The 27,862-nt window shown below is 42.3% G+C and overlaps 1 protein-coding gene across 2 annotated transcripts; it reads right to left on the bottom strand.

Annotated features, from left to right (window-relative positions):
• On the bottom strand, window positions 1-27,174 carry myom1b (myomesin 1b). 2 transcript variants are annotated; one of them, XM_071525614.1, is made up of 39 exons: window positions 27,029-27,174; window positions 26,428-26,453; window positions 25,482-25,563; window positions 24,216-24,350; window positions 23,914-24,088; window positions 22,841-22,998; window positions 22,481-22,573; window positions 20,930-21,018; window positions 19,881-19,922; window positions 18,483-18,644; window positions 17,848-18,009; window positions 15,947-16,088; window positions 15,139-15,338; window positions 14,445-14,498; window positions 14,181-14,305; window positions 13,780-13,963; window positions 13,498-13,672; window positions 13,215-13,336; window positions 10,653-11,087; window positions 9,137-9,333; window positions 8,893-9,019; window positions 8,101-8,285; window positions 7,890-8,004; window positions 7,536-7,692; window positions 7,331-7,437; window positions 7,064-7,108; window positions 6,843-6,979; window positions 6,558-6,702; window positions 5,609-5,668; window positions 5,435-5,502; window positions 5,202-5,315; window positions 4,068-4,155; window positions 3,941-3,979; window positions 3,738-3,843; window positions 3,180-3,343; window positions 2,691-2,727; window positions 2,384-2,406; window positions 1,658-1,713; window positions 1-1,055 (listed from the first exon to the last, which is right to left on the bottom strand). In XM_071525614.1, exons 1-39 carry the CDS (start codon window positions 27,172-27,174, stop codon window positions 795-797), a joined length of 4,938 nt encoding a protein of 1,645 aa, XP_071381715.1. In that variant the 3' UTR covers window positions 1-794. The 2 variants fall into 2 exon arrangements, with proteins under 2 accessions (XP_071381715.1, XP_071381721.1); XM_071525620.1 differs by lacking the exons at window positions 25,482-25,563; window positions 26,428-26,453 and having other exon boundaries at window positions 11,070-11,087.
• Between the last annotated feature and the right edge of the window lie 688 nt (window positions 27,175-27,862).

A 27,862-nucleotide genomic window follows, 5' to 3' on the forward strand; every position in this document is an offset into this window, starting at 1 on the left:
AGTAATCACTACTGACTGGTATTAACAGTGATCTCAAAATCATAAATAAATTGCAGTGGGTGTGGCATCATAATCACCACTTAAATGAGAGTGAAGGTGACAGCATAATCATTAATGAATGACAATGAAGGGGACGTCATAACAATGGTAAATAACAGTGATGGTGACCAACATCTATAATAACGACAGTGGGGTGACACATTCAAAACACAAATAGACAATGGAGGTGACATCATAATCACTACATTCAAAGTGATTGTGAAGAGAATGGAACCATCAATAAACAGTAAGTAGAATCCATTCAAATGGCACATTACAGTAATACCGAATCCATTTCTCTCCCTCGACTTTCTTCTCCCTATCAACACAGCATGACCTACAGTATTACCTTGTACTTTCTCAGGGCAATTAATGTTTCAGTTCTTCTTCTGCAGCAAACTCTGTATGCCACATGTGAACTTCACATAAACAAAAACTAAAAATTGCATTAATAACAGTTTTGGCTGGGCATAATGTCACAAATACCTCATTACTTTCAGCTAACAGGGGATTTGATATTTTTGGACCAATGGTGTACATACATTTTCTTTTGTGTTTTTGAAGTTACAACTCTTAACCACACCTTGGATTTCTCTCTGAACCTTTGGACATTTCACGTTCAGATTGTACAGCACCACTAGAGTTAGTGTATATTCTACACAAAACATCTAACACATACTCAAGACTTTTTCTGTTTTTTTTGCTTCCAGTGTTTTTGTTTTTTATACATATTTACGTCAAGATTTGGACCGCTTTTATTTTTTCTTGCCGCCCTCCTCTTGGGGGATGAAGACACTTACGGTGAAGTCCCCGCTCTCTGTGCCGTACTTGTTCTTCACCAGGATGCTGTACTTGCCAGAGTCCGACGTGTTCACGGTGGTGATGGTGAAGCTGGCAAACTTGCCCGACTCGAACTTCAGGATGAAGTGGTCGTCGGACGTCATCTCCCTGTCGTTCTTCAGCCAGGTGACTTCTGGCACTGGGTCGCCCGAAATGTTGCAGGTGAGATTGAGGGCCTGAGGAGAGGAAAACACACACCCATAATAATTAGGGATGGGACAATATATTGAAATTCAAAATATCGCAATACAAAAATGTGACAATACATATTGTGGGGCAGAAAAATTAATCACGACATTAGCTACATTTTAGTCTGCTGTAGTAATCACAGATGAGACGGCTTGCCCATCACAATTTCACAAATTCTCCATCAAAATTATATTATTTGCACTTTGTAATGACATTTCTAGAAAGATTTGTGGCTCAGAAATAAACATAATGCTGCACAGTCATACTTTGTTGTCTTTGAACTTTTATTTTTATTACATTGTATCGTAGTTGTATCGAATCGTTAAGCCCAATGTTGTGTATCGAATCGTATCACGAGATAAGCGTATCATCCCATGCCCAATAATAATATGCAGTAACCACAACTACATTTAGACATTTAGACGACACTCCTATGCAAAGTGACTGTCAACATGAGTGAGCAGGTCGGGGTTCAGTGTCTTGCTCGAGGACACATGGCCATCCTGCTGCCCCCTAACAATTACTGCATTGCCTAAGGTCCATGCTCATTCTAAGCCACATAATATTAGAATGAGCTAAAACAGTGTACCTTGCCCTCCTGGATGGTGACCACATCAGGCAGGCCCCCTGCTACTCGAGCACGGTCTGAAAGGAACAGCAGTAACTTTAATAATAGCAATAAATAATAAACTATATTTGTTCAGCACTTTTAGAAACAAAGTTACAAACTGCTTTGCATAGAATGAAACAGCAGCAAAAAAGAAATGCAGCAAATGCAAACACGGCAGAAAGAAAAAAGTAACAATAAAAAGAGAAAGACCACTTTGGACTTCAAACAAAAAATGAGTTTTCAGTTTTTTAGTGTCTTAAAAGAAGATACAGATTTCAATCACCTTTTCGTCTTGGGAACAGTGAAGAGAGATTTGTCTGCATGTCTAAGACTACAGATTTGTACATAGGGAGATAAAAGCTCCACTATATAAACTGGGGCTAAGCCATTTATTGATTCATCGATAAAAACTTAAAATTGATTCTAAAATCAACTGGAAACCAATGTTGGCTAGAATGGGGGTTATATGATCTCTTATATGATCTATTTTAGTTAAAGTTAAAAGCCTTGCTGCTACATGCTGGACTAGTTGTATTTTAGTTTTTTGATTGAGACTATTGGCACTGGTCTATTATAATGTAAACAGTGTAAGGACTGGTCTTCCTGTTGTTCAGTATCTACACCAGTCAGAGACAGAAAGAATTCAGGCCAGAAGTGCCAAACACAAAGAACTGAGCCACTAGAAATAAACACAATCTTACTTACTTCTCTCTGCAGTAGCAGCGGCTCTGATGAGGGAAAAAGAGGGAACAAACTAATTAGACCAAAATTGCTGACAGTCTGCAGTCCTACTTCTTCATATACTTCCTCAAACCAGGGAATGCTTAGACAAAAAATACCCAGTCTGTTTGGAACAATAATACAATGCTGAGATAAGAACTGATGTGGAACACTTTGACATATTTAAAATGCATGAGGTTGGGTTACTATGAATGCTTGGGCTATGGCTACAGAAAGCTAATAATATGAAAGCTATCTTTTACATGTAAAAGTTATCCAGCAAGTAACTTACTTGAGTCTCTGGAATTCTGCAAAAGCATCATCAAATGCTGCAAAATAAAAACAGGTTGTAACAATCAGAATCAGAATCAGAGTTAGTTTTACTGGTCAAGTAAATCACAAGTAGGTTACATTAAACATAAAGAACACAAAAAAAAAAAGTAGTAGTATATGCACAATTTAAAAGTATAAGTTTAGGGAATAGGTCTCTTTTTGAGGTAGACTATAAAGGAAGTGGTATATAAGTATAAGTATATAAATGTAAGAGTGTATACAAAATAAAAATAGAAAATTAAGATATAGGTCTCTAATCTCTACAGTATGCACATGGAACCAGACAAGCTAACAACAAGAAAAAATAGAATAAACGGAAATACTCCAGATGTAAAGACTGTTTCACTGGGATCCAGAGTATAAATATGTCTAAATATGTAACTATTCAGCCAAAAGTATGCAGTCGTTGTGGCTGAGCGAGGCGTTTCAAACATGTTGGCGGTCTCACCTTGACCAGCCAGCTCCACAGTCCTGCGCAGACCTCCCTTTCCATCGTTGAACTCAATGGCGTATTTGCCCATGTCTTTCTCTGTGGGCTCCTTGATCTGCAGCCACAGCTGCTCTCCCACCACTCCACTCTTTATACGGTCAGAGAAGGCAATGGCTGAATCCCTGTCAGAAAGACAATACAAATAGCTCTGTGACATGGAAACACAGGAACATGTTGGCTACATGTGGGAGGACTACATGTGGAAAGAGTACTGGAATATACTACTCAAGTGAAAGTAGAGCCACATCAGTTAAATCTTGCTCAAAAGGCCCAGAATTGGTGAGTATAAATGCCAGAACAATTATACTCACTACTCTCACACCTAAAAATAAAACGTATACTTTTACTTCTACTTTCTACTTTTACCTGAGTAAGTAAAAGTGCACAGATTGGTGTCAAAAACTGTTGAAAAGGAGCATTACTCTACAAAATCGTAGAATAATAAGAGTAGATACTAGTTCATTTCCACACACACACACAGACACACAAACATATTAATGTAGACAGAGAACACACTTGTAGTGCCAGGTCACTTGGAGTAAGTCGTTATAGTAGCTGACAAAGGTGTAGAGTCGGATGCCTTGATCTGTGCTTGTGATCTTCAGTGGAGTCGAGGAATTGGCTGGAATAAACCACAGAGAGGCGATTCAAATATTCACTCTGGATAAAAGAGAAAACCAAGAAGAATCTACTTACATCATCAGAATTTTTATTCTTACCGATAACACTGAAAACTTGATTCATCAAGTCTTTGAAACCTGGAAAAGAGCAAAATGTGATCATCAGTAATATTTTTTTTTATGTTCATGAAGGTAATTGTATCTGTGTGTGTCTCTGCAAGTTTACCTTGATCTGTCAAATTCAACTTGGAAGTGTCCTGTCCTCTGTCATCCTTCAGAACGACCTCATACACACCAGCATCTTTCTTGGAAATCTAGAGGAGACAGTAACATTACACACAGTCACAACCAGCACCAAACATTACTGCCATTTAGTAAAGGAATATGATTTGTATTCAACTGAAAAGGCAAGCTTTTCTCTCCTGCTACGGGTGCTGCAGGACACACAAATATACGACACGAAAGCAAAAAAGCCAACAGACAGACAAATAAAAGCATTCTCAGGCAAAACAGCAAAAACCAGAAATATGGCCGCTGGCCCATCACTTATGGTGACAACAGATAACTGATCCCACTTTAAGTCTTCTCCAGATTAGGTCGTCGGCTTTGTCTGCTCCGTCTGGGGAGCCGCGCTGAAATGGGACATATGTGACATGTTTATATGCTACACCTGGTAGGCAAGCATGTCACACTACGCCACTCTGACACACAGTTACGGACAATACAGTGGGATGACAGTGACTTTGAGATACAGAATGGAAAAGAGAGGATTAAGATGACACTTGAGAGAAAAGAAGAGATTAAAACAGAAAAGAGGACAACAGAAGAGTTACAGACAGATAGTGTTTAGGGTGGCGAAAAATCAGGTGTGAATTGATTTAATTATGTGTAGTATATGGCATTGTTAATATAATATAATATGATAAGTTACATTTATTTAAAACTAAATGAATTGTTGTTAATATTAAAGCATCCAATGTTGTAAAGGAATAAACCCTCTTTGGACTCGCTGGTGAAATGAGGAAAATGTAGTTTTAGCAACTCCTTAAGGCCATTTTCCACTTCCACTCCATTTTCCACTTCCACTCCATTTTCCACTCCTTATTTGTCATTTTCCACTTCAACTCACACCAACAACGTATCTTGTGGACCAAAGAGTCAAGGGAGAGAAGCCCAATATGTGAAGATCCCATATATTTTTGGGATAGGAACATAAACAGAGATGTGTAATGACGCCACAGTTTACAGTAATATATGCACATGAATTCACAGTGACAATTATACAATACAAAAATATACAAGTATATACACAGATTCACACAGGTTTCCCTCCCTCCCCCTCTCTCCCTCATCCCCTCACCTGAGCAATCTCCAGCTTCAGCACTCCCTCTGTGAAGCCGAGATGCTCATCTGCCTTGATCTCCCGTCCATCTTTGTACCACAGTGCAGCAGTCTCCTTCTTAATGTTGCCAACCTTCAGAAAAGCAATAGAGCAGAGGGTTATGCTGCTGAAGGAAATTATAAGACATAAGATGTTCAGAGTATGACAATGGCACAGCCTGAAACATCCCTACAACTGTTACTCAGTCTCACCTTGCATTTCAGAATAACGCAGCACTCTGGGGTCACCTCGTAACCCAGGTACTCGACAAAGTGAGGTCCTGTAACAAACATGGCAGTCATAAACATCTCAGTACTTTAAACAATCAAAATATGTAATACAAAGTCATGTCTTAAGGGCAACAAATGCCACTGAGAGTCCCGTACCTTGCTTTCTGAACCATTCTTTCCTCTGGAACTCTGACTCCTTCTGCAGCTCCTTGAACACTGCAGATAAAACATATAAGTGAAAATATTCAGCTGTGATGGCATGAAACTAATTTGACTTTGTGATACTTGGCTGGCATCAAATTATTTGCTAACTTGGATTTGTAATGCAATGCTATATTGCAATGTGGCTACAATGCTTTTACTGCCCCCTAGTGTTCACCAATAACTAATCACTACATAGCATGGTTAAAGAGAAAGGGGTTTTGGAAGGCTGATACGATACCAACATTTTTGTGTTGAAGCTGCCAATTGCTGATATCTTGTGCCAATATTTAATCTCTTTATATTTTTCCATTTCCATGCCAAAAAAAATACAAGTAATAGGCATTTTCCCCCATAATTGTATTCTTGTCAAGGTGAAAAAGCCTCTGAAACAGCATTTAGACCATGAGACACTAAAACCCTCCACTGAAACTGGTACTAGGGGGGTTAGCAGCTCCACCCCAACTACTCAATGGCAGGGAAACTCTGGGACACATTAGTACACTTAAATGAATAATTGATTTACAAAAAACATTATTGAACAATGAAATGAATAAACAAAATGTGCACAGAAAATAAAATTTCATTGCAGGTTTTAAAAACTACTTTTATGCAGCTGAGGTCATATCAGCCGTGGACCATATGACTGCCCAATATCCAATCTTTAACAAATGGCCAATATCAATATATTAGTGTAACTCTAATTTGCAGTATGACTATGCGAAAACTATCATTCATTTCAAAACATAATTCCGCATCTCTAGTCAGGTTTGGCATGTTCATGTCAATTTTACAAACATTACACTTGAATGTTCTCTAAGGTATCACCTATGGTTATCACTCAAGCTTGGCATCATGATGCGACAGCGAGGGGCGGAGCATGTGTTAGTGTAGCTGAACTTACCATCCCCAATCAGTACCAAGCTGGACTGGTTGGTAGCTTTCCCATCCTGCAGCTGGAAGGTGAAGGTGCCTTCATCTGCTGTAGTCAGAGACTCCATGATCATCTCAATCACACCTGTGTTCTTGTCAAAGTTCATCTTGTATTTCTGCAAAACCAAGACAACACATTAACCCTTTAGCCTCATCTCATGTGCCTCAAAAACATCATTGGGTGACAAAAAACCCACATTACTTAGATAAGTACATTATGAATACAAATGATTTAGGATCTTTTGTCCTGACTGACCTCTCCCTGAGAGATAACATTGTCATTGAACACATATTCGACTTTGCCGTTTGCGGAAATCTTCTCTGCCTGCAGCCAGAAGCGAACTCTGCCTTTCTCCTGCAGCTCCACAGCCAGCTCCGTCTTCAGGGGAATAACTGAGAGGGAGTGAAAGAGTGAGAGCAAGTTCAAAGAAACAGTCCAAAGACAGCAGTGATGACATGCAATGTGCAGACACTCACTGGGGAATTTGTGGTCATGACTGATCTCCAGCAGCCTTTTCAACTCTGTAAAAGATAGGAAGAGAAATAAATAAGTAAATAGAAATCACCAGGTCAAAAAGTAAAAGTTGAAGTCATTGTTTTTTTTACAAAGTTTATACATCCATTTTGTGAAGAATCTGTCATTCATTGTCAAATATTTTATAAACACAATGAATTGTTTCCTCAAAAATGTCACCATTTTGTAAGAAATAGGCTACAAAACTGTCAACAGACAGCAAAACCTACCCTCCTCTGAGAGAGTGTAGCTGGAGGAAGCACCATCAGTGTGGGTGACAAGACATGAGTAAATCCCAATGTCATCCTCCCCAGGATTTTTGAAAGTGGCTTTGGACCTGCAAGGAAAGCACAAAAAACATCAGAGTGATCAGAAGGCTGAGCAGCGGCATGTCGATTAAAGAGTCTCAACTTAATAAAACTAATGTCGCCTCACTTGTTTCCCTTGGTCTCTAGAGTCATGCGGGATGACTCTGTGACTTCCTCGTAATTCTTTGACCACACAAACTTGGAGTCTTGGGTCAGGTCACAGCACTCGAAGTTCAGGGAAATCACACCGTCGTCGTCAACATCCACAACTATCTCCTTGGTGCCTGAGACCCAAAGAACGTTGTGTTAAAGCTTGAAATAAAGGCATACTGTTTGAATATGCAAGCCACTGGATCTGTACACGATTGAGAATTAATAAGAATAACAATATTAAAAACTCCTACTCCTAGTCATACTACAACTACCAATAATAATCATCATCATGGTCATGAATTCATCTAGACTCGCACTCTTTTCCCACCTGGTTTGGTCAGAGCCTGCGTTGGCTCTGTGGGATCAGAGGCTCTTCCGACACCGGCTTTATTCTGAGCACGAACACGGAACACATACGTCTCTCCCTCCTGCAGAGCCTTAATCTGTAAAATGAAAGAAAACAACTTAAAATGACATGACACATCAGGGGAAAATGTGTTTCTCAGCATCTCAGTGTGAGGACTTGCGGGGACAGCGACCTTGATGTAGGTCTTGTCAGTAGCCTTGTCGTTCACTCCTCTCCATGCCTCCTCCACTGCATCCGCTTCCTTGATGTCAACGTAGAACCCGTTGACTTTGTCGCGGCCCTGGTACACAGGTGGTTTCCATAGCAACACCAGAGAGCTGCTGCGCACCTCTGTGATCTGCAGATCATGGGGAGGTCCTGGGGTCCATCAGCGAGAGAGAGAAAGCAGACGGTCAGAAACACAATAGAAATGCACATGGACATCATAAATGCTAACATTGCAGATCAATAGTCATATTTTGCTAATATGCTGTTGAGGAAGAAATGGAAAAGTATCTATACTAAGCAACATTCCTATGCTCACTTAATATGTAACCTTTGACCCATATTTATACCACCTAAAACTCAAGAATACTGAATCTGCTGAATCTCAAGGTGGCCTTGGCAAAATAATAACTTGTTGTCTTCTAGAAGAAGGGGGTCACCTCTTATTACGCATCTCTTTAAAGTGCTAGAACTATAAGTATCATTGGTTGTTCATATGGCCTTATACTTTTTGACCAATAGCTTTATTATAGTCTATCTGTATTAACATAATCATGAATATTCAATACTATAAAACTGAGTAATCATCCAGATTTTGAGTTTCTTGGCTCCCAACCTGCAGATTGAATAAACCTGTCAAACTGCCACTCTCTCGTCCTGGGTTTTCTTCCACAATACTAAAAATGTCCTTGTAGTTTATGATAACATGCATCAATAGGTTACAGTTCATTAAAGACAAGAGCCACTGGTATTCCCCCACCTGGCACAGCGATGGTCCACTCCTCACACAGGAAGGTGTCACTGGGCGGCGACGGGATGCCGACACCCGCCATGTTGGCTGCTCGCACCTGGAACTGGTACTTCCTGTTCTCCTTCAGGTCAGACACCTGCAGGGACAGAGGCAGGCATGAAGACAAGAAAACCCCTTTTTTTTTTTACCCTAAACGCTGAAGAGATAAATTGGGTGAAACTGTAGATTTGTGTTAAAGAGGGTGTTAACTCACTCTGTAGGCCCTCTCACTGACAGACTTGATGTTGGCCTCGTGCCACTTCCCCGGGACTCCGTCAACGACCTCGCGGTAATCCACAAAGTAGCCGGTGATGTCGGCACCACCGACGAAGGTGGGTTGCTTCCACGCCAGCACCATGGCGTCGCGCACACACTCCAAAACAGTGATACCATAGGGGGGGGTAGGGGATGCTGAGGTAGCAGAGAACTCAAATTAACGCCATACTGTCTCAACAGGTAAACTATGAAGTAATGGGAAACTGAAGCGTTATAATGATTTGGTACTTTTGGGGCTTGAACCTGGGTCTCTCTAACTACTAGCCCGCCCAGCTGCCCTAATGAATTAATCAATGAATCCTATAATATTGTATTTCAGGAGTTTGTGTGCTGTAGCTTTGTAGATACTGTTGAGCTTCAGTGTTCCATTACTGACAACTTTTCCTTTTACAGCAAGAATTGGCCACACTACTAATTTCTTTACACACCTGACCACAGCCGTAAATTATTGTGAATTATTCATTTTAAAGGTAATAATGTGTAGCCAAATACTCGCTGTAACAGAATATTATCAAGCCACGGCACAATTGCACCTTTACCCTTTTACGTTAGGCTGTTTTATTAAGAGCCATTAATCATAAAGTATAAAACAATTGGTTATATATTATGTAGGATCCAAAGTGGTGAGAATAAAGGACACAGTGATTTCTGGGACCGGTTTAAAGAGGTGATTGTGAGGGAGAGCTGTCTCCAAAGGGAGGATAGTGTTACATAGTGATAATAAATTGGCCTGTCATACACAAATATTCACATGTACTTGATATCCTCCCCTATTTAGGGGAAGGGGGTTGGTCAGAGGATCTGAGAGGGAGGCGTCACAAGAACTTCACAGTACGCTACCAAAAAGGTCTCAGGTCACAAGTGTCCAGTTCTTGCATTGGTTGGATGACCCACTTTTCAAGGACAGGCTGTGATTGGCTGGCTCCTGCCATGTCATACTTCTATGTGTGTTAATGTGTCCACGAGCACCCAAAGTGATGGTGGGTCCTAAGGAGCCAGTTGAAGGGTGACCAACACAAAGCCTCAGCAGCAAGGCCTTGTGTTAGTTTATGTGTGTGACGCAGCCTTGTGACAGTGGAGGCCAGCAAAATATCTGGAAGACGTGACTGTGTTGAGTTAAACCTCAGTTAGCTGGTGCTTTACAGTGACTTACCTTTGGAAAACAGGCCTACCAGTAGAGCGCTTCACCTACTGTATATTGTATATTTTATGTCATTTTCCTGTGAATGTGAAAGTAGAGCCTCGCTTAACTGATATGACATGGGAAATTTTCCCTCTTACTAAATTGTATAGGTTGGGTAGGAAATGTCTTTTCAAAACAGAATGTGCCTCCTAATTGGGAAAAAATGGTCAATGTATTTGATTTGTTTTATTTCGAGTTGGTATCTCTGTCCAGTGCTCACCTGCCGAGTCTCTCCTGGGCCTCTCTCTCTCCTGGTTAGCAGAGAACTTACATGTTTGCCCAATCGCAGGATCACTGGCTGCAGCTACAGCCTGATCCTTAACCTCACCAGTGGCTGGGACACGGGCTAAGTGCGCGTCTGGGACTATGTCAGTAAGTGAGTCAGAAACTGAGCCTGACACAGACTCTGAGCACAGGTCTTTCGCCAGGTTAGGGGCCCAGGTCACACTGCCTCTCTTGCCCCCCTTGTTTTTACCCTCCATGGTTACGGGCTCGGAGCGGCCTGAGCTAGCAGCCCCGGCCCCGGCCCTGGCCCCGGCCCCTGCCCCGGGTTCAGTGTCAGCCTGAGCTTTGCGCTTTGGCATAGTGTCAGGGGGGGACTGGACAGTTTCATGCGTGCCCGTCCAGCGTGGCCTGTGCTCGGTTAGTCCGCCCACGTTACCCCCCGGCCCCATCTCCGGCAACACACCATGAGGAATACCGCCCCCTACGGGAGTTAAAAAAGCAAAAGAGCCGTTTTTTTATTTAGAACAGGCAGAGGATTCATTCACAAAAACAGCTCAATTCTCAACCACATTCAGAGACTAAGAAGGAGAGACAGGCAGAAAGAGAAAAACAGAAAACATTATTCCGCATATCAACCTGCAATCAAATTCAGGAAAATGTCTTCATCTGACTGGGTGTGAAAAATGAAGACAAGATGACCAACAAGTGACATCCGTGTGAGGAGGCTAGTAGGCGCCATTTGGGATTATGAGAAAGCGCAGGCGTGTGAAGTGGGACAGCCAATGAGTGTGGGAGTGCAGGCTTTGCGCCAACCCTTTATGAAAGAAAACACTGAACTAGTAATGATGCCAATGGATTTCATCACCTCTAAGATTTATACTCAAAAGATAAAATACAAGTTACAAGTACAAATTTTTAGGATACACCAGAACTTTCCCAAGCCTGAATGCATTCTATTCTTTGTAATTTAACACAGTAGCAACTGTATTTATTAATGCATTTCCTGAGAGACAAGAGTGAATACTGCTGCTTGTAAGCGACTGTGCAGAGAAATACATTGGCATTGTTACTAAGTGTGTTTCATAAGGGAAAACAGAGCATGCCGCTCAGCACAAAGCTGGCCAATGAATGAGTGATGTCATAATGCGGAAGTGAGAGAAGACCATGCATCTCTGACAAATATTAACAGTAGCATTGTTCTGTTTTGTACAGTATGCTTATGATTTCAGTATTATGGGTCTGTGTTGTGTAGCATCTGCTTCTTTCATTCAACTCAAATTAGATATGTAATTAATATTATTCAAGACAATATTCATATATGAGTGTATTCATTCAAATTAGTGAGATATTGAACAGAGCAACACCACTGCCAAGTTAGAGCTCCCAGATGAAAGGTTGAAATAGACAAACACAATGCAGATTAAAGGTGCAGGTGGTGTGGGGGAGGTGTGCGTGTGCGGGGGGTGGGGGGGTACCTTTAACACCAGGTGGGGTTGCCGACACGTCTCGTGCCCAGGATAGGTGAGGGAAATGGGGGGGTGTGCGTGTGACAGTGGAACGCAAGGTGGGCTGGTTTGTAACAACCGCTGAGTTGGATCGCACTGACCCAAATTAGAGGAAGTCTACAAGTCCTGACCCTGACCCCGCCTCAGGCTGTGCAGGGGGGTGGGGGGAGAGAGGTGGCTGGACAGGGTGGTGGAGGGGGGGGGGGGCACACGGCAGTGCAGAATAACGTGACAGGGTGACATAGTGGAACCATGGAAGAGAACGTGTGGAAGTATAGATGCTGATGATGTAAAGAGTTGAAGACATGTCTCAAAAGACAGAAAAAGAGGCCTACAAAATATGAGAAAATACCCAGTAAAGAGTGAGGATACATAATGATACAGGCTAACAAGAGATCAATCCTTCCAAAAATTTAGCCTTACTTTAAAGGAGAAGTCCACCCTCGGATACTATTACATTTATCATCAATTTGTGATGTTCAGTGCATTCCAGGAGTTATTTTGTGATGAAGTGCTGTAATTTATTTTCTTGGTGTACCCACTTTCCCTCAACCTGCCTCGTCCAGTGATTTACTACATTTCCCAGAATGCCTTTCATCAACCCCCAGAGAACTCACCTGAACTTGTTGCATTTCAGCTGTGTGTTTTACGTGTAGGTGGAGAGAGCAAGAGCACTAGCAATAGCGTAAGAGCAAGAGAAAAATAGAGAGCTGCTCCCCTAACGCAAAATGCAGCGTGTCTTGTGGCTGCATTGCATTCTGGTCTATTGAGGCTACTGTCAGTGGAGAAATTATCTCTACCTCCTCTAAGATGGATTTCTCGATGTAAGATTGTTGAACGTCGGTGCAAAATGATAATATGTCTGGAAACTCGTCACGTTGTCTATGTTTGACCCATTATTGACAGGGATAAAAAAGAAAAATTACACACACTAACAACAAAGTGGACCCAGAAATGCAAGGTTCATCACCAATATCTATTTTTGAGTGTTTCAGGGTGGATTTTTCCTTTAAGCCATAAACCTGAATATAAAAACAGTATCCTATCTCAGTATCACTCCTAGCTTCCTGTATAGGGACGTCTGACGCATCCATCTTACTCACCAATAGCAGCCTTCACCTCCACAGACTCAGACTCCTGGGAACACTGGCTGATCCCGGCGGCGTTCACCGCCCTCACCCTGAACACGTAGCTCTCTCCTGTCACCAGACCGTGGCAGATGAACCTGAAAACAGAGGATAGGATTTAGCACTTACAGAAAACATGACACACTCACAACTTTGAATTTGTAACTTTTAGTTGTAGTCGTAATGATGTTGATACAGAGGGTAGTGCCTCTAAAATAGGCCTATGTGACCATCAGTAAGGATTGAAGTATTTCTTTACCTGGTGGCATTGACGGGCTTGTTGTTGCATGGCTCCCAGACATTGCTGCTCACAATGCTGCCCTCAATGTAGTATCCCACCAACTCTTTGGCATCGCGGGACGCTTCCCAAGACACAACCACTGATGTGTCTGTGTTTCTAGTAGGAACAACACGACCCGGGGCAGATGGGATATCTGTGGACCAGAAGACAGAAAACTGAGCTGCTGGTAGTGATGTTTGTGTGTATGTGTGTGTGTGTGTGTGTGTGTGTGTGTGTGTGTGTGTGTGTGCGCCTTCTCACCGAGCTTGTCGCCAACGGTGGTGGCCTCAGTGGGGGCTGAAGGCTCGCCGACACCAGCAGAGTTGCAGCAGCGGACGCGGAAGCTGTAGGATTTCCCCTCGGCGAGGTCAAACAGAGCAAAGCGAGGAGACTTGACTGGGATCTCTGTGTTCACCCTCTGCCAGCTGTCTGTGCCGGAGACACACTGAAACACAAGGAGGGAAGAGTCAAAGAGTCATCCATCATAGATACATTTGCATGTAATAGTTTTGATTAGCCAGTTATCTGCAGGAATAAGGAAAATACACCACCAAACAACAAAATGGACCCAGAAATGCAAGGTACATTGCCAATAGTTGTATTTTAGGATGGATTTTTCCTTTAAAATATAAGCATGTTGATGTTAAGAGGATATAATTTACCTTTTCCACGTAGTACATGATGCCTTCAAGGCCTTTCTCACAGGGTGGCTTCCAGCTCAGCACCACGTAGTTCTTGGTTGCCTCTGTCACCTCCAGCTCACGGGGCTGGCCAGGAACCACACCCTCTGACGGGCCACAAGAGACACACCAAGGAGTAAGACCCTCAACACAGCAGCTTAACATGGTGATCCATATGGAGCCGGTAACAGGGAAATGCTGGGGGTGATATATATGATAACAGTATTATAAAACGGGAGTTCCTACCTGCAGGCTCCTCCTCTGTGACAATGATTTGGCCAGTCCAGGGAGCAGAGGTACCTGACAGCAAGGCGGTAAACATTGGAAAGGACATAAATACATGATATAAAAATAAACTATATGAGTCATTTGTAATATCCACAGAGTATCATGAAAACTTGATAATTTCAAAGTCACTAGGATTTGACCAATGTGGGTTTTTGAAGGACGACACCGATATTTTTGTTTTAAAGCTGCCAATAGACAGATTTTGCTCCAGTATTCAATGTCTTTATATCAGTAAATTTTTATGCCAAAACATGCAATTACTCAGTGTTTCCCCCAGAATTTTAATGCCCTCTGAAACAGCATTTAGACCATCATGGGACACTAAAGCCATATAATTCTTTTGGGGTTAGCCGCTCTTTAAGGCTTCATCTCACTGATTTAATGGTAGAAAAATTCTGGGAGAGAATACTACCTTTAAATGAAAGAATTCATTTACAAAAATATTATTGAGCAATTTAATGAATAATTAAAATGTCCAAAGAAATTTTGACTGTTTTTATGTAGCTGTGGTCAGGGAGGAACCTCCATCATGTCGGCAGTGGATGACATGACTGGCCGTTATCCGAATATTGGCCCAATATGTCGGGGTAGTGCAGAATGCATGTAGTGTGGGGTTCACCAGACATAAGGACAGATGCCCAGCCTACAGTACCTCTCATGCGGGCGCGGTCGGCTGGGTCCATGGCAGCCACGGGTTCAGAGGCGCGGGACGGATAGCTCATGCCACTCTTGTTGACGGCACGCACACGGAAGGTGTAGGAGCGGCCCTCCACCAGGCCGGTCACAGGGAAACGGGCAAACTTGACTGGCGTGTCATTGCACTGGATCCAGTGAGTGGTTCCAACCTCACATCTGAACACAGATTAAAATAAGTCATACATGTTGAAGCAGTGATTTAATAATATATTTCCCCAAATAACTGCTGTTGTGGGGCCAAGAATAAGTGGAGTTGTGCTGCTGTATGAGGGAGAGGATTTAGCACACAGAGAGATTCATGTTTTGTTTTTGTTTTTATTTTCATCATATTTTATTTTGGCAACATCTTTGGTGCCAAGCCATCATTGTTGTGATGTTTCTGCACCGCTTTTCCCAGAGATCACCTGTCAATCAAACAGTGTGTCCAGTACTGTGGCGTCTTTTTCCTTGGATTTTCTGTTGAAGTTTGAGGAAGTTTGAGTTTCTGTAGATGCCACTTTTTTCTCTTTCTGTTCAGCCACGGTGGCTGTCATTGCTCATACTAACTGCCCAGTTCTTCTTCTGTTTATTCCATACAAACCAAAACTAGGTGTTTAGAACAGCAAATGTAAAAGATTTCATGAACAGGCCATAGGTTCAATCACTAGCAAATTAGCAGACAATCAAAACAGAAAATGAAAATGTCACAATTTATTACTTTAAGTGATTTTCTGTGTATAGCAGTATTAGAAACAGGAGAAACAGGCAGCAACACAGTGACTGACCTGTCCACAAAGTATCCCAGGATGGAGCTGCCTCGATCGATTGCTGGCTGCTTCCAAGTGACAATGACGTAATCCTTATTGGCATCCAGACAGCGCACATCCAGAGGGGCACCTGGAGCCCCTTCCATCTCAGCATCCGCATCTAGCAGACACAGAAACAACACCATCAGTTTTACCAACACTTACTATATACATACTGTCTGCCTGTGTATTTCTCTTTTCATTCTTTTTCTTACACACAGATAACCAAACAGAAGCCTATGATCAGCATTCCTGTCATTGGATATTTCATATTTATTTACCTTTCACCTGAGGTCGTAACTAAATTAGTTTGATTCAAGCTGGTTGTTTTAAAGTGAGCTGTGCCCCTTTCTGCACTGTGCAGCTCCAGAGCCTGATGCCAGGAATGTTGCAGCAGGTCTTCAAGTTAAACACAAGCCCCCAGCAATCAGTGGCAGGGGGACAGAATTAGCAGGAGCCCGCCCCGGAGTGAAAGAGGAGCAGAGAGGTGACTCTTAAAGAAACACAACACAGTCTGCGGGTAAAGCCGGGGCTCTTAGCAAAGTTTATGGCACTCTCAAGGGTCGTATCAGTACTAGGTATGTAAACTTACAATGTGACAATGAGCATGTAAAATCTATGTGGTTTGAGATAGTATTTGCAAATATAAATGTAATATCTAGTCTTCTAATCTTATTTCTCAAAATAGGTCAACAAGTGGCACAACAGGAGCTTTCTCTGGTTTTAATAGTTGATTGACAAAACCCAACCGCCATCTAGATAAGCAAGTAATCTAAATAATTGATCTTCACACCTTTCAAGAGAACTTATAAGACATAAACCCCTTCAGTCACACAAAAGAAACAGGAGACAAACTCTTGATTGAGCCACTTCACCGGATGTTCACATTTCAAACTGCTGATTCTTCACAATTGTATTTTATCACAATAGACTTAATATTCTGAACAAATTTTTGAATACAAAATACATCTTTGATTAGATAATGTGTTATTTCCATCTGAAAGAGAGGGGGAATATCATCCTGAGAGAGAAGGAAAGATAGACACAATGAGCAGAGAGCTGGGATAGAGAGGGAACCAGAGAGAGGAGTGGAGAGACTCTAATGCGTAGAAGGAAACTGAGCAGGCTATTGTTTCTCCTTGAAGCAGATATTTGCAGTATCTATCTGCGTTCACAGCCAAACTCATTCCATAGCTCAGCTCTCTGAGAATAGCCCAGGTCTGTCCAGGCTCAGATAGCTTCCCATCCTGGAGACCCAGCTGTACCTGGCCTTTCCTTTACTGGGCAACCCTGAGCCCTGCCAGGGGAACGAAGTCTATTTTCTTGCGTGTTCACACTCAACATGCGCTCAACACATGACTCCTCTGTATAACCTGCATCTGTAAAGGTCAGATCATCTGTGCGGGCAGCAACAATATGAAGAGACAAACAGATAAGCTTCACTGACCACTTTTTCCATGTTATTCCAACTGATGCCAGGGAGTTGCCACACTGCCGGGTCTCTATCGGAAACATCCTATTTAAAAACACACACTCACATTCAAACACTTTGACTATTGAATCTGGTGTTGCCATCTGGTGTCAGAGGAAGCGCCTTTGTGACTTTGACCTTGATCAACATCTGATCGCATGGCACACAGATCACAAGCCAGGGGAATGGAAACCATCTGCACATGAACAATAAAACTGTAACCTTGTAAATGAGATATTGTACATCTTGTATAGAAGCCACCTTTACACAAGCTATAATCCCTTTTATGTAAACTAGGGAGGAACTGAAGAGATGCAGCATAACTTCTAATGACATGAAAACACAGAAACATATGATAGACAGCATTCACTTTGTCTGAGTTAGTTAGCGTTCAGGGAAGGCACCCTACCTCTGACAAAGACATACGCAGAGTAGGTTTCATATCCGGACTTGGTGATGACACGCAGGGTGTAGAGCCCCTCGTCCTCCTTGTTGAGGTGTGTGAGGGTCAGCGTGGCTCTGTCTCCACTCCAGTGCATGTGGTTCCACTTGGAGGCAGTCAGCAGAACATCTGGAAGACAGAAAGAAGGTGGCTCAGTGAATATGAGCACAATTACCTGCACAAATCATATCATCCCCTCTCTATGAACAGATACAATATACTGGGTCATGAGATGTATTAGAAAAATCAGAATTTATACACAATAATTGAACTGATTTTATTAAATTTCATACTTTTTCGGACTTGCAGTAATCCCAATGTGCAAGAACCATTTTAATAACCAAAAGCATGTATGTATGCAGTACAAATCAGATGAATCATAGGCTAAATATCCACATCATCACAAGTGCCAGCGTAATGAGATTATATTTCAATGTGTTGTGCCTGTCAGCAGCGAGTGAGACTCATACAGTGGAGAAGGACGGATCGGTGGCCTAATGCTTCGTACAGATGACAAGCTTGGATGGGCTTTGAAAAGTGAGCCAAGAAACCGTCCAGCACTATTTCACAGCGTTCCTCCTGTTCCAGTTAGCTCTACCCACCATCTCTGTACCACTGGACCTCTGGCTGGTAGCGGTGCAGGGCGGGGTAGATGATGACCGTACAGCCCAGGCTCATGGTCTCACCCTCCCTTCCAAACGACACGCCAAACTTATCAACGATGTGAGTCTGGAAGGTGATGCCATACTCAGACACCAGGCCATCTACAAGGCAGAGGGAAAGCAGAGTCAGAGCTCGGACTGGTGTCATGTTGAATGTCATGCAACAGTTTGCACTCGCTCAGGACCGAGCGTCGTAAATTCAGACAAGTGGGATGACTGTATTTCATATCAAGGGGACAAAACATTAGACTGTGAGACAAGTGACAGAATTATCAGGCCCATAATTCAGAAAAAAACCCATGTACAATATACTAGATCAAAAAAGACAGATGTACAAAGAAAAATAAGTATAAAGATGTATAAGGACAAGGGACAACAACACAGATACACCATATAGACCAAAAGAGTGACTCTAAACTCCAGTGTTCACAAAAAGAATTAGGGGAAATTGGGCAGCTTGCTGTCATGCACAAAACAGTGAAGCACAGTGGACATGTGTAAAAACACTTGATACCACATTCAATGACATAGTTAGTTGCACATGAATGTAAAAGTGTGGTTAGGGTACTTATGGCGTCATTTATCATTTACAGGTGCACTGCAATAACAGAATCAACAGCAATGTAGCTGAGATCAAACAGAATCACTTTTGATTCTAAAATCAAAAATCTACTTTGCAAATAACACTTCACACCTATTTACCAATAGCTTCTACTTCCAAGGCTCTATTCAGTAAGGCAGACACTATTCATTAGTTCAAGAAATCTACCTACACTATATGAGCACATACTCATTCAACATTGCATTTGCAACATCGTTTAAGCATACAGACTACTGATCTTCAAACAAAATGTAGAAGCTGAAAAATCTGTAGATTTTTCAAGAACAATTACTTAAAGTCTCACAGATCCAGAGAATATTGTTAACTCTAAATTTCTAAACAGACACACAAGAGTGGCCATGCAGGACACAGAGTCAGTGAATACACCAAGTTCACCAAAACTTCACTCAAACCAGATTCCTGTGGCCCTGTTACCTTGACAACTGGCCCCTGCATTGCCTCAGCAGCATCAAAGAAACAAAACAGTTGTTAGTGCAATAGCAGCCATTGCCCTCCCACCCCGCTCACCCCCACCACCCTTCCACCCCCCCACCCTGCTCACCCCTCCCCGCCCCGCTCACCACTGTGCTCAATCATGGATGAGGAATCATCCACAGTCCAGTATGGGTAATGTTAATAATATACAAGTAATTCTGACAACGACAAATAAACAAATAATGATAAAATTAAATACTCAATACAATAAGATATAAATACAAACATAAATTCACACTTACGTCTAGGTGAAGGGAGGGACTCATCAACTTCACCTTTGAATCCTAAAAAGAATAGGATCAGTTGTTATTAATACACTTGTTTAGACACATAACTTAATAATGATGGATTTAGGAGCTGCATTGGATTATATTTACAAAATGTCTTTGCCCAAAATGATGAGGGATTAACTGTGGATATAAAGTTATTGGTGTCACATTTCACACAACCTGGATTTACATAATACAGTAGGCCCCTGATTAACATGGTGCTTATGACTTGACAGTGCTTGTCTGGCTCCTAGTTTTAAGACTTACAACACAAAAGTATTAACTGGTCAAACTCTAAACTCTTCTCACTAGGCAGCTTCACATGTTGGTGGCTGTGAGAAGTAACTGTTTGAAATATTTGAAATCCTGTAACATGATGTCAGTAAACTGCACACTCATGTTTGCCAATTGGACGCTCTGTTATCACTTTATACCAAAGGGACGAGAAAGGCAAAAGATCAAACGTTGGTGAGTCCAGCTTTCTCTGGAAGGAGCGCTGCTCACTGCTGTTTAGGGGACAGTTTGTATTTCCCTCTTAAGTTTCAATTCACTGCCTGTGGGTGGAGAAATGTACATACCCGACACCAGAAGGTCATTCGGGCAAATAAAGCAAATCGACAGGGTCTCAATTAGAAGGGATGTAACGTCTCTTCCCTGTTGCAGCCCCACTTTTTGATTTAGACTGATACAACTGGTGTGTTTTTACATAAAAATCTTGCCTAGTGCAGCTTTAACCAGTTATCCACTTGGCACTGTGAGCAACATACTGTTATAGATAAGGTGTATCTTGTATGCGTCTTAGTAGTAGCTATAGATGTTTGCAGTGCACTACTTTCCGAATTATATATTAGATCACACATATTACCAGGAGACACATACAGAAAGACAGTTAATGCTGATCTGTTATATTTCATGTTTATTGCAGGACCAGTGCACAACACCCAATGTTTCGACACTTGAAACGTTGGGTTGTGCAGTAAGGTGTAATGAAAGTAGCGGTGTTGAGACTTGGTGAAACCTACTCTTAACAACGATGGAGGCGAACGCAGACAGCTCTCCCTTGGAGTTCATGGCAGAGGCACGATACTGTGCTGTGTCATCAAAATCACATCTGAAAGAGGAGAGCATCAGGTGATCAATGTCCAGGACGTGCACACTCTCTCTCTTAAGGATTCACGTGTACAGTTCCCTGCCCCCACCTCACCCTCGGCCCTCTCTCAGCCATGTAAATAATACCAACTATGTGAGCCCCGACTGTAAAGCGTTCCATAACCCCTGGCCAGGAATACTCTGGCAATAAATAGACACCACCGATGATGTCATTTGCGTCAGGTGCTGTGAGTCTCTCGCTACATGAAAGTTTCTGGTGTTTGCACTGCATACAGTAATGAAACAAGCAATCAGACTCCAGCTAGCATATTCTACCTTGCGGCTGTGAGGCACTTGAGTTTTCCTTGTTGAAGTGGTCAAAAAACAAACCATGAGAGCAGCTCACTATCTCCAGCAAATTCTGTGCTCAAGACTATCTTTAGACATCCTCTTTGTTATCTGTGGAAAGCTGAGAAATGGGCTGGGTCTCTTGACTAACTCACCACAGGCTTCGAGTGTCTGTCTGAGGAAGTCAGGCAGGGACATGGGCATATATGTCCAAGACATGCATCACTGTAGATGTCAACATCTCTCATGCCACACTTGACGATTGGAGTTTTACTTATGCAAACATTTCTCAGAGTCAGAGCTGTTTTGGAGGCAGAAATCCATTGAGTTAAACCTCAGTGGGCGGAGCCAAAAAAACACAGTCTTTCTGGCTAAGTAACATTTGACTGAAGCCCAGTGAAAAGGCAAAGGGTAAGAGAGCAGATAGATAATATTATGAAGCCTGGCACTCTTACTGCTAACTGAAAAATATGCAATCTAGCCGTTCTAAGATCTAGGTTAGATATGTAGGTTAGCTAGTTAGCCTAGCAGACCTTCCAAGTTCAAACTAGCCATACTAGCCTATAGCTGTCTAAGTAAGCTAGTTAGCTAGCTGCTGACCTTCCAAGATCATGAATGCCATGATGAATGGATGAAAAAAAGAAGCCTTTGCCATTTATATTTTCACCTGGCTTTTATATTTATATTTCAAGAGTTCCTTCTTTGCCATTCAATTTGCCAGTTAGCTAACTTGCGCTCCAAAAAACTGTGGTTATTTGGCTCCGCCCCTTCAGGTTTAACTTCACTAATGAGATTGTTTCTGCATGCCTGAGAAATTTTGGACTACTTAAATTACTTAAATCTGACACACACCCACACACACACACACACATACACACACCCTCATAGGCTAATAAATACAACTATGATCAACTGTGCCAAGAGCTGAGTTGAATGCTAATTGTCTGACCTTCCACAACTTTTCCCCTGAGAGAGATTAAATTAGGCTACAACATGAAAGCCTTTAAGATGGTGACATCATATGGATGTTAAACTATGGCACGAGATGACAGCAGCTTTTTTGAGAAGGATTTATCTGGGGACTCTATTAGTCATTTCAGTGTGGTTTGAGCACTGTGGACAGTAGCTACACCTACCTGTTAATCTCCAGTGAGTGCACGCTGTAGCTGCTCTCGAGCTTATACTTGCCCGGGTGGGCAAGGGGGTCAATTGACACATTGTTTTTGTACCTTGTTGTGGGAAGCAGAAAACATGAAAGAAGACAGACCAAGGGAAGCAGAAAGAACTTTGAAAAGGATGAAACAGAATTAAGAAGAAAAAATATAAAAGCCATGAAAATGAAATGGAGCCCAAAGGAATAAGCAGGATGTTTAGGAAAATGAGAGAAAGGACAGACTGTGGGAACATTACTGCTGGTGTGCGTGTGTGTGCGTGTGTGTGTGTGTGTGTGTGTGTGTGTGTATGTGTGTGTGTGTGTGTGTGTATGTGTGACCTACCAGACGACCCGTGGGTCGGGCCAGCCAGTGACGGTGCAATGCAGCCGCACACACTGCTTCTCCCACACGGTGTGGGAGCGAGGCTTAATCACAAACTCCGGGGCGTGCATCAGGCTATCCTCGTTCATGCGCTTGTGGTGTTCCTCGTTCTCATGGATCTAAAGACAGTGCAGTCGATTAGCATTTAAAACAGCCACAACACCTGCACATTTTCCAACCATAAACTGTAAACCCGTAACAAAAACATTCAAAACATCCCCTGTAATTTCAAGAATGCACAATGCATGCTGGAAGCAAAAACAGAGCTCTTACAAGCATAGGTTGTAGCATAGGATGCACTTTCCAGTGTGACACGTGTTATGCTTGTGTGTGTGTTGTTGATTATGTCCCATGAATAGCTATGGGCTTGAAGCACTATCCAGTGCATCCAGTAACTCTCAACACATAGTATGACAACACCCTGGGGACACTGCTGCTCTGTGTCTCAAGAAACACGATCTCCTGAGGAATTTATCACCCATTGGCAAGGCTCTTTGGCAGAGTGGGGACAGGTTAAATACAGTGATGGGGTCACTGTGGCTTTGATGATTCTTAATGAATGGGCAGGGTATTCCTTGACATAATCGCCCGGGGACATAAATAACCCCCCTGTGGATGGAGTAGTGGAAGAAGCCACTTGTCAGCCACTTAGTATTTCTTACCACTATTACAAAGATGAATGATTCTTTGGCTTAATTATGCCACTCTGCCATATCACATAATAGTGTTAAATAGCCTAATAATACATTTTAAGGGAGGAAGTTCCTCATTGTGATGTAACAAGTAACACAAGCCAATGTGTGATGTCATAAAGGAGAATAATCTATTTTGTGATGCATATTCCTTGTCATACAGAATTCTCACTGTGGTAAAAGAACACTTCTATGATCCATCAGGAGAAAAAACTAGACTCTGTCACAAGAGTGAATAATCTTGTCTATGATGTCAAATAATAAACAGTCATCCATGATGTCATAAAAGAGAACGCCTTGCTGTGTGATCTCAAAGCAGCTACAGTCCCCCCCCCCACTGACCCTTTTGCTCAGGGAGATGCGTTCGGCCGATTCGCGCATGGCCACCTTCCTGGAGGTCTGCTCTGACCTCTCCATCTCCAACCCACTGGTGAACAGATTTCTGCGGGCCATGTAAGCAGCGGACTCCTTCACTCTCGCTTCCTCTGTATTCGAAAATCCAGTGGCAAACTCTTGACTAGTCGTTAGGGAGCAGAGCGGGGTATGTAGGCGGGGAGTAAGGTATAGCATTAAAATCGAAACAACTTCAAGACGTAGCAAAGCATTCTTGGAGTTCCAGTTTTATACGGTGAACAGTTCATTACCTGCCCCTGAAGATAGGCACTACGTAGCCGATGATTTGGTTCTCTTTATCCACAGCCAAGTAAGTTGGCTTGGCTCTCTTGGGCACAGGGCTCAGTCTGCTCTCCTCCAGCCCAGAGTACGAAGACGCTTTAAGTCTGAGACATACAGAATACTGTCAGCCTGGCACCATGCCAGACAGTGCAACTAATAACATGACACTAAGGATGTGGGGATAAAGCCATGGTCAGGGGTGGATGAGGTGTGTATTAATGCTCAGTAGGAAAGTAGATGGTTAAGATTTGATGACATGCATTTTTACACATGTCTACAATAATTACATCTCCAAAATCCAGCCAGCTGAGATGAAGAAGATGTGACCAGTGCTAAGGATAACTGAACATAAGGTGCAATAAACTCTATCATCAAAAGACCCACACATTGATTGACATGTGACGGAAAGGCACTGTGGCACACATCAGAGCCACAACCCTCAGAGAAGCCCATATGACTCACATAGCACTTGATAACCCTAATATACCATTTACAACTATCTAAAGCCATATCTGTCTCTGTCAACACACTCTCTTAAAAATAAATGGAAAGGAAAGGATAGCAATTGGAGTAACAGGATGGATAAGATAAATGCACTCTAATAAAAGACACAAAAGGTTCTCCTTCATTAAACAGGGTAAAATTAACACAATATTTTGAAGATAAATATTCTACATTTTCACGTCTACAGTCTGTCCATTATAGATTTTAGGTCAGATGCCACACTGGAGTAATGTCAGCCCTCTCAGCCTGTCTTTCTGGAGTTAGGCTGACACTATCTGTAGCCCTGGGGGTGGGTGGGAGGGTTAGGGTGTGAGGTGACAGAGTGCTGATGAGGAGGGGGCAAGAGGGGTGAAGGGGCAACTGCCCTAATTTTGCCTCTGGACGGAACAGCGTATCTATCTGGGTCGCTGTCCCTCTTCCCTCTGAGAATGACACTTTTCATTCCAGGAGCAAGGCTGCAAAAACTCTTATTAAGATGGATTATAAGAGGCTTCAGTACCACTACAGAAATGTAGCAAAGGTCCTCCCATCTGATCGATATAACTGACGAAATATAGAAAAGTCTGCATACATATGGTAATATCTTTACGATAACAAGGATATCTTATCATCATCACATCATAAGGCTCCCTTCCTCACCTCTTTCCAGATTCTACGACCGGTGCACTGTCCAGCAGTCTGCGACCATGAGTTGTAAAGGCCAAGATCAGATGGTGTTAGGAAAACCTAACCTGTTCACACTGTCAAGGCCAATGTATTTAAAGTTGTGCCAGGCTCTATAAAAGACAGCCTCAACATAAACTGGGCATTTTGCAATTTACAGGATAGGAAAACTATATATATTAGTATGTTCCAATCTTACAAATGCCAGGGAATCTGAATTGATGACAAACTGTAGCTTAAAACATGTAGATGGACAGACAAAGAAAAAGAAACATGATGGTAGAAAAGTCCAGTCAACATTATGACAGTAGGCTACTAGACTGTGTGGACATAATAAAAACACAACATTATCATAAAATGATTATTCAATACTGCAAAGAGCCTGACTTCAATCTACATCACTGTGAATTGCATCAGAACACGTAGTAGGTTTGCTATCTATAGCTATGAGAGAACAGTTTCCTACAGGCAGGAATTCCATACAGAGATGACCACACTTCTCACAACACAAACCACCTGCTTGCCAAAATCTAAAGTCTATCACACCAAAGTCTAGGGATCCATCAATCCATCATCATCAGAGTTAGGGACACCATCATCCAATTAGATCTACTCATTCCTTTTGCACAATTGGTCTTGTTTCTAGGAATGCTTAATGTATTCTTTTTGCTTTTATTCCCAATACAAAACTTTGTTCTCATTCGGACCTACCATGAATGTATCACTCAAGCATTTCACCACACATACAAGCACATAAACTGCTGTATGACTACATTTCTTGAATCGCCTTTGATCCAGTCATTTGTACATTTGGTGTGTCCAACAGAAACACTAGACAACTGATCAGTTCATTCAACAAGGACCAGTAGCAAACAACAAGAACTCTCCCCATGGCCGCTGGAAATAAAGGGGAGCAATCAAGTTCTCAAGCAATAACCAAATAAACTCCAGAGATATGGAATCCATAAGACTGGGGTTTGGTTTTCAAGTGGAGCAGAGAAACTGTGCCACTTCTCACATTTCCTCTAACATGAAACTGACTGGTCAAGCGTCTATTTCAGTCTGTACCATAAACATGCCATTATATAACAGTGAATTCCTTCACAGCTTATCTAACATCCAAAAAGGAGCAACAACTGGACCAAAAACAGAATAAAGCAGTATTTCCCTATAACTGTTTTAGTTATTTAGGGAGAGTTGTGTTAAAAGAAAAAAGTTTAACATGCATAAAAGTAAACAGGGCATCAGTCTACATGCAAGGAGCTTCATGCAGGATTCAAAGCTATTTTTCACCGTCTCAAAAGGAATTATAGAGAAAGGGTTGGCCAGTGTAAAGGGGAATAATCCACAGGTGTGTATGAAAGGGTGAATAAAGTGAAAGAGAAAGAGGAGGGGGAGGATGGTTACTGGGTGAGGCCGATCAATGAGGCAGCAGTGCAGGAAAGTTGATTCCAAAACAGTGGCAGGGAAGTAATCCAACAAGGGAGATGGAAGAGGGGTAAACTTGATCAGAAAGAGTAGGTGATGGGGTTAACGGGGCAGCAGGGCTTTCCTGTGACAAAGGGGTGGATGGATGGAGGGATGAGCTACAGGACATCCTCCCCCTCCTCCTTACCCCCTGCTGCTGCTGGATCTGCTGCTGCGAGCAGCATAGCTGCTGCTGGACTGGTACTGGCTCATAGCAGACCCCACCTCCTTGCTGCGGTAGCCACGGTCGTAGTGGCGGTGGTGCTTCTGGTAGAAGGGTATAGATCCCGACATGCTGCAGGCCGCTCCTGGTACCAACCCTGAGTTTCCAAGTGTCTTCCTGCCTATCTGTCTTTCTGCTTAGCTACTGGAGCAGGTGGAGTGAATGTTAGCATAATGTACGTTCACCATGATTTTCACTGGATAAAAGTCTCTAGATGGAGTTTCTGATAGGTCATGACCGTAGTTGGGAGCATTTACAAATTTATACATTCAAAGTTGGTCATGCTTTCCTTTACTTCAACATGTTCCTTTACTTGAACATGGATAGTTAGTCTAGAGCTTTCAAAACATACAAAACAAATCAAGGAAAAAAAGCAGTTGTGCTGTACAGGAAATAAGATTAAGGAGAAATTATGTAATTATTCCCATTATGCTAATTTAAGTGTAGTAACACGTTTTAGCCAAAAACTATGTAATACTTCCTTGATCAAAGAGGAAAGTTACAAGGTTTCTTTATACCAGCATTATTCTATAACTAAAACCTGAAATCCAAACCTGCAACATCAGCTGGCATGACATGACACATAAGACTCAGGCAACCAGGCACTTTATCAACATGCACATCCAGACAGAAATATGCAACAATAAACGGTCGGCCTCTCTCACACCCGGGACAGTGGCTGAACTTACCCTGGCCGAAAAGCCACAAACTCCGAGCTTCAAAGGAAAAGATGGTCCAACTCCACACTTACACCAACAA

This window comes from Centroberyx affinis, unplaced genomic scaffold (genome assembly GCF_046629955.1).
Source record: "Centroberyx affinis isolate AG114_WGS23_722 - 3 ecotype Tasmania unplaced genomic scaffold, CSIRO-AGI_Caff_v1 ptg000109l_1, whole genome shotgun sequence".
NCBI classification, from domain to species: domain Eukaryota; kingdom Metazoa; phylum Chordata; class Actinopteri; order Beryciformes; family Berycidae; genus Centroberyx; species Centroberyx affinis.

Bases quoted from the DNA above. Each gene is read 5' to 3' on its own strand.
- myom1b (XM_071525614.1), bottom strand. From the start codon at position 27,174: ATGTCGGGATCTATACCCTTCTACCAGAAGCACCACCGCCACTACGAC. The intron at 25,564-26,427 runs GAAGTGGCACAG...TCCTGTAAATTG, and splicing joins TCATGTTAGAGGAAATGTGA to CAAAATGCCCAGTTTATGTT. The intron at 22,574-22,840 runs GTAGGTCACACA...TCCCACAACAAG, and splicing joins CCCGACCCACGGGTCGTCTG to GTACAAAAACAATGTGTCAA.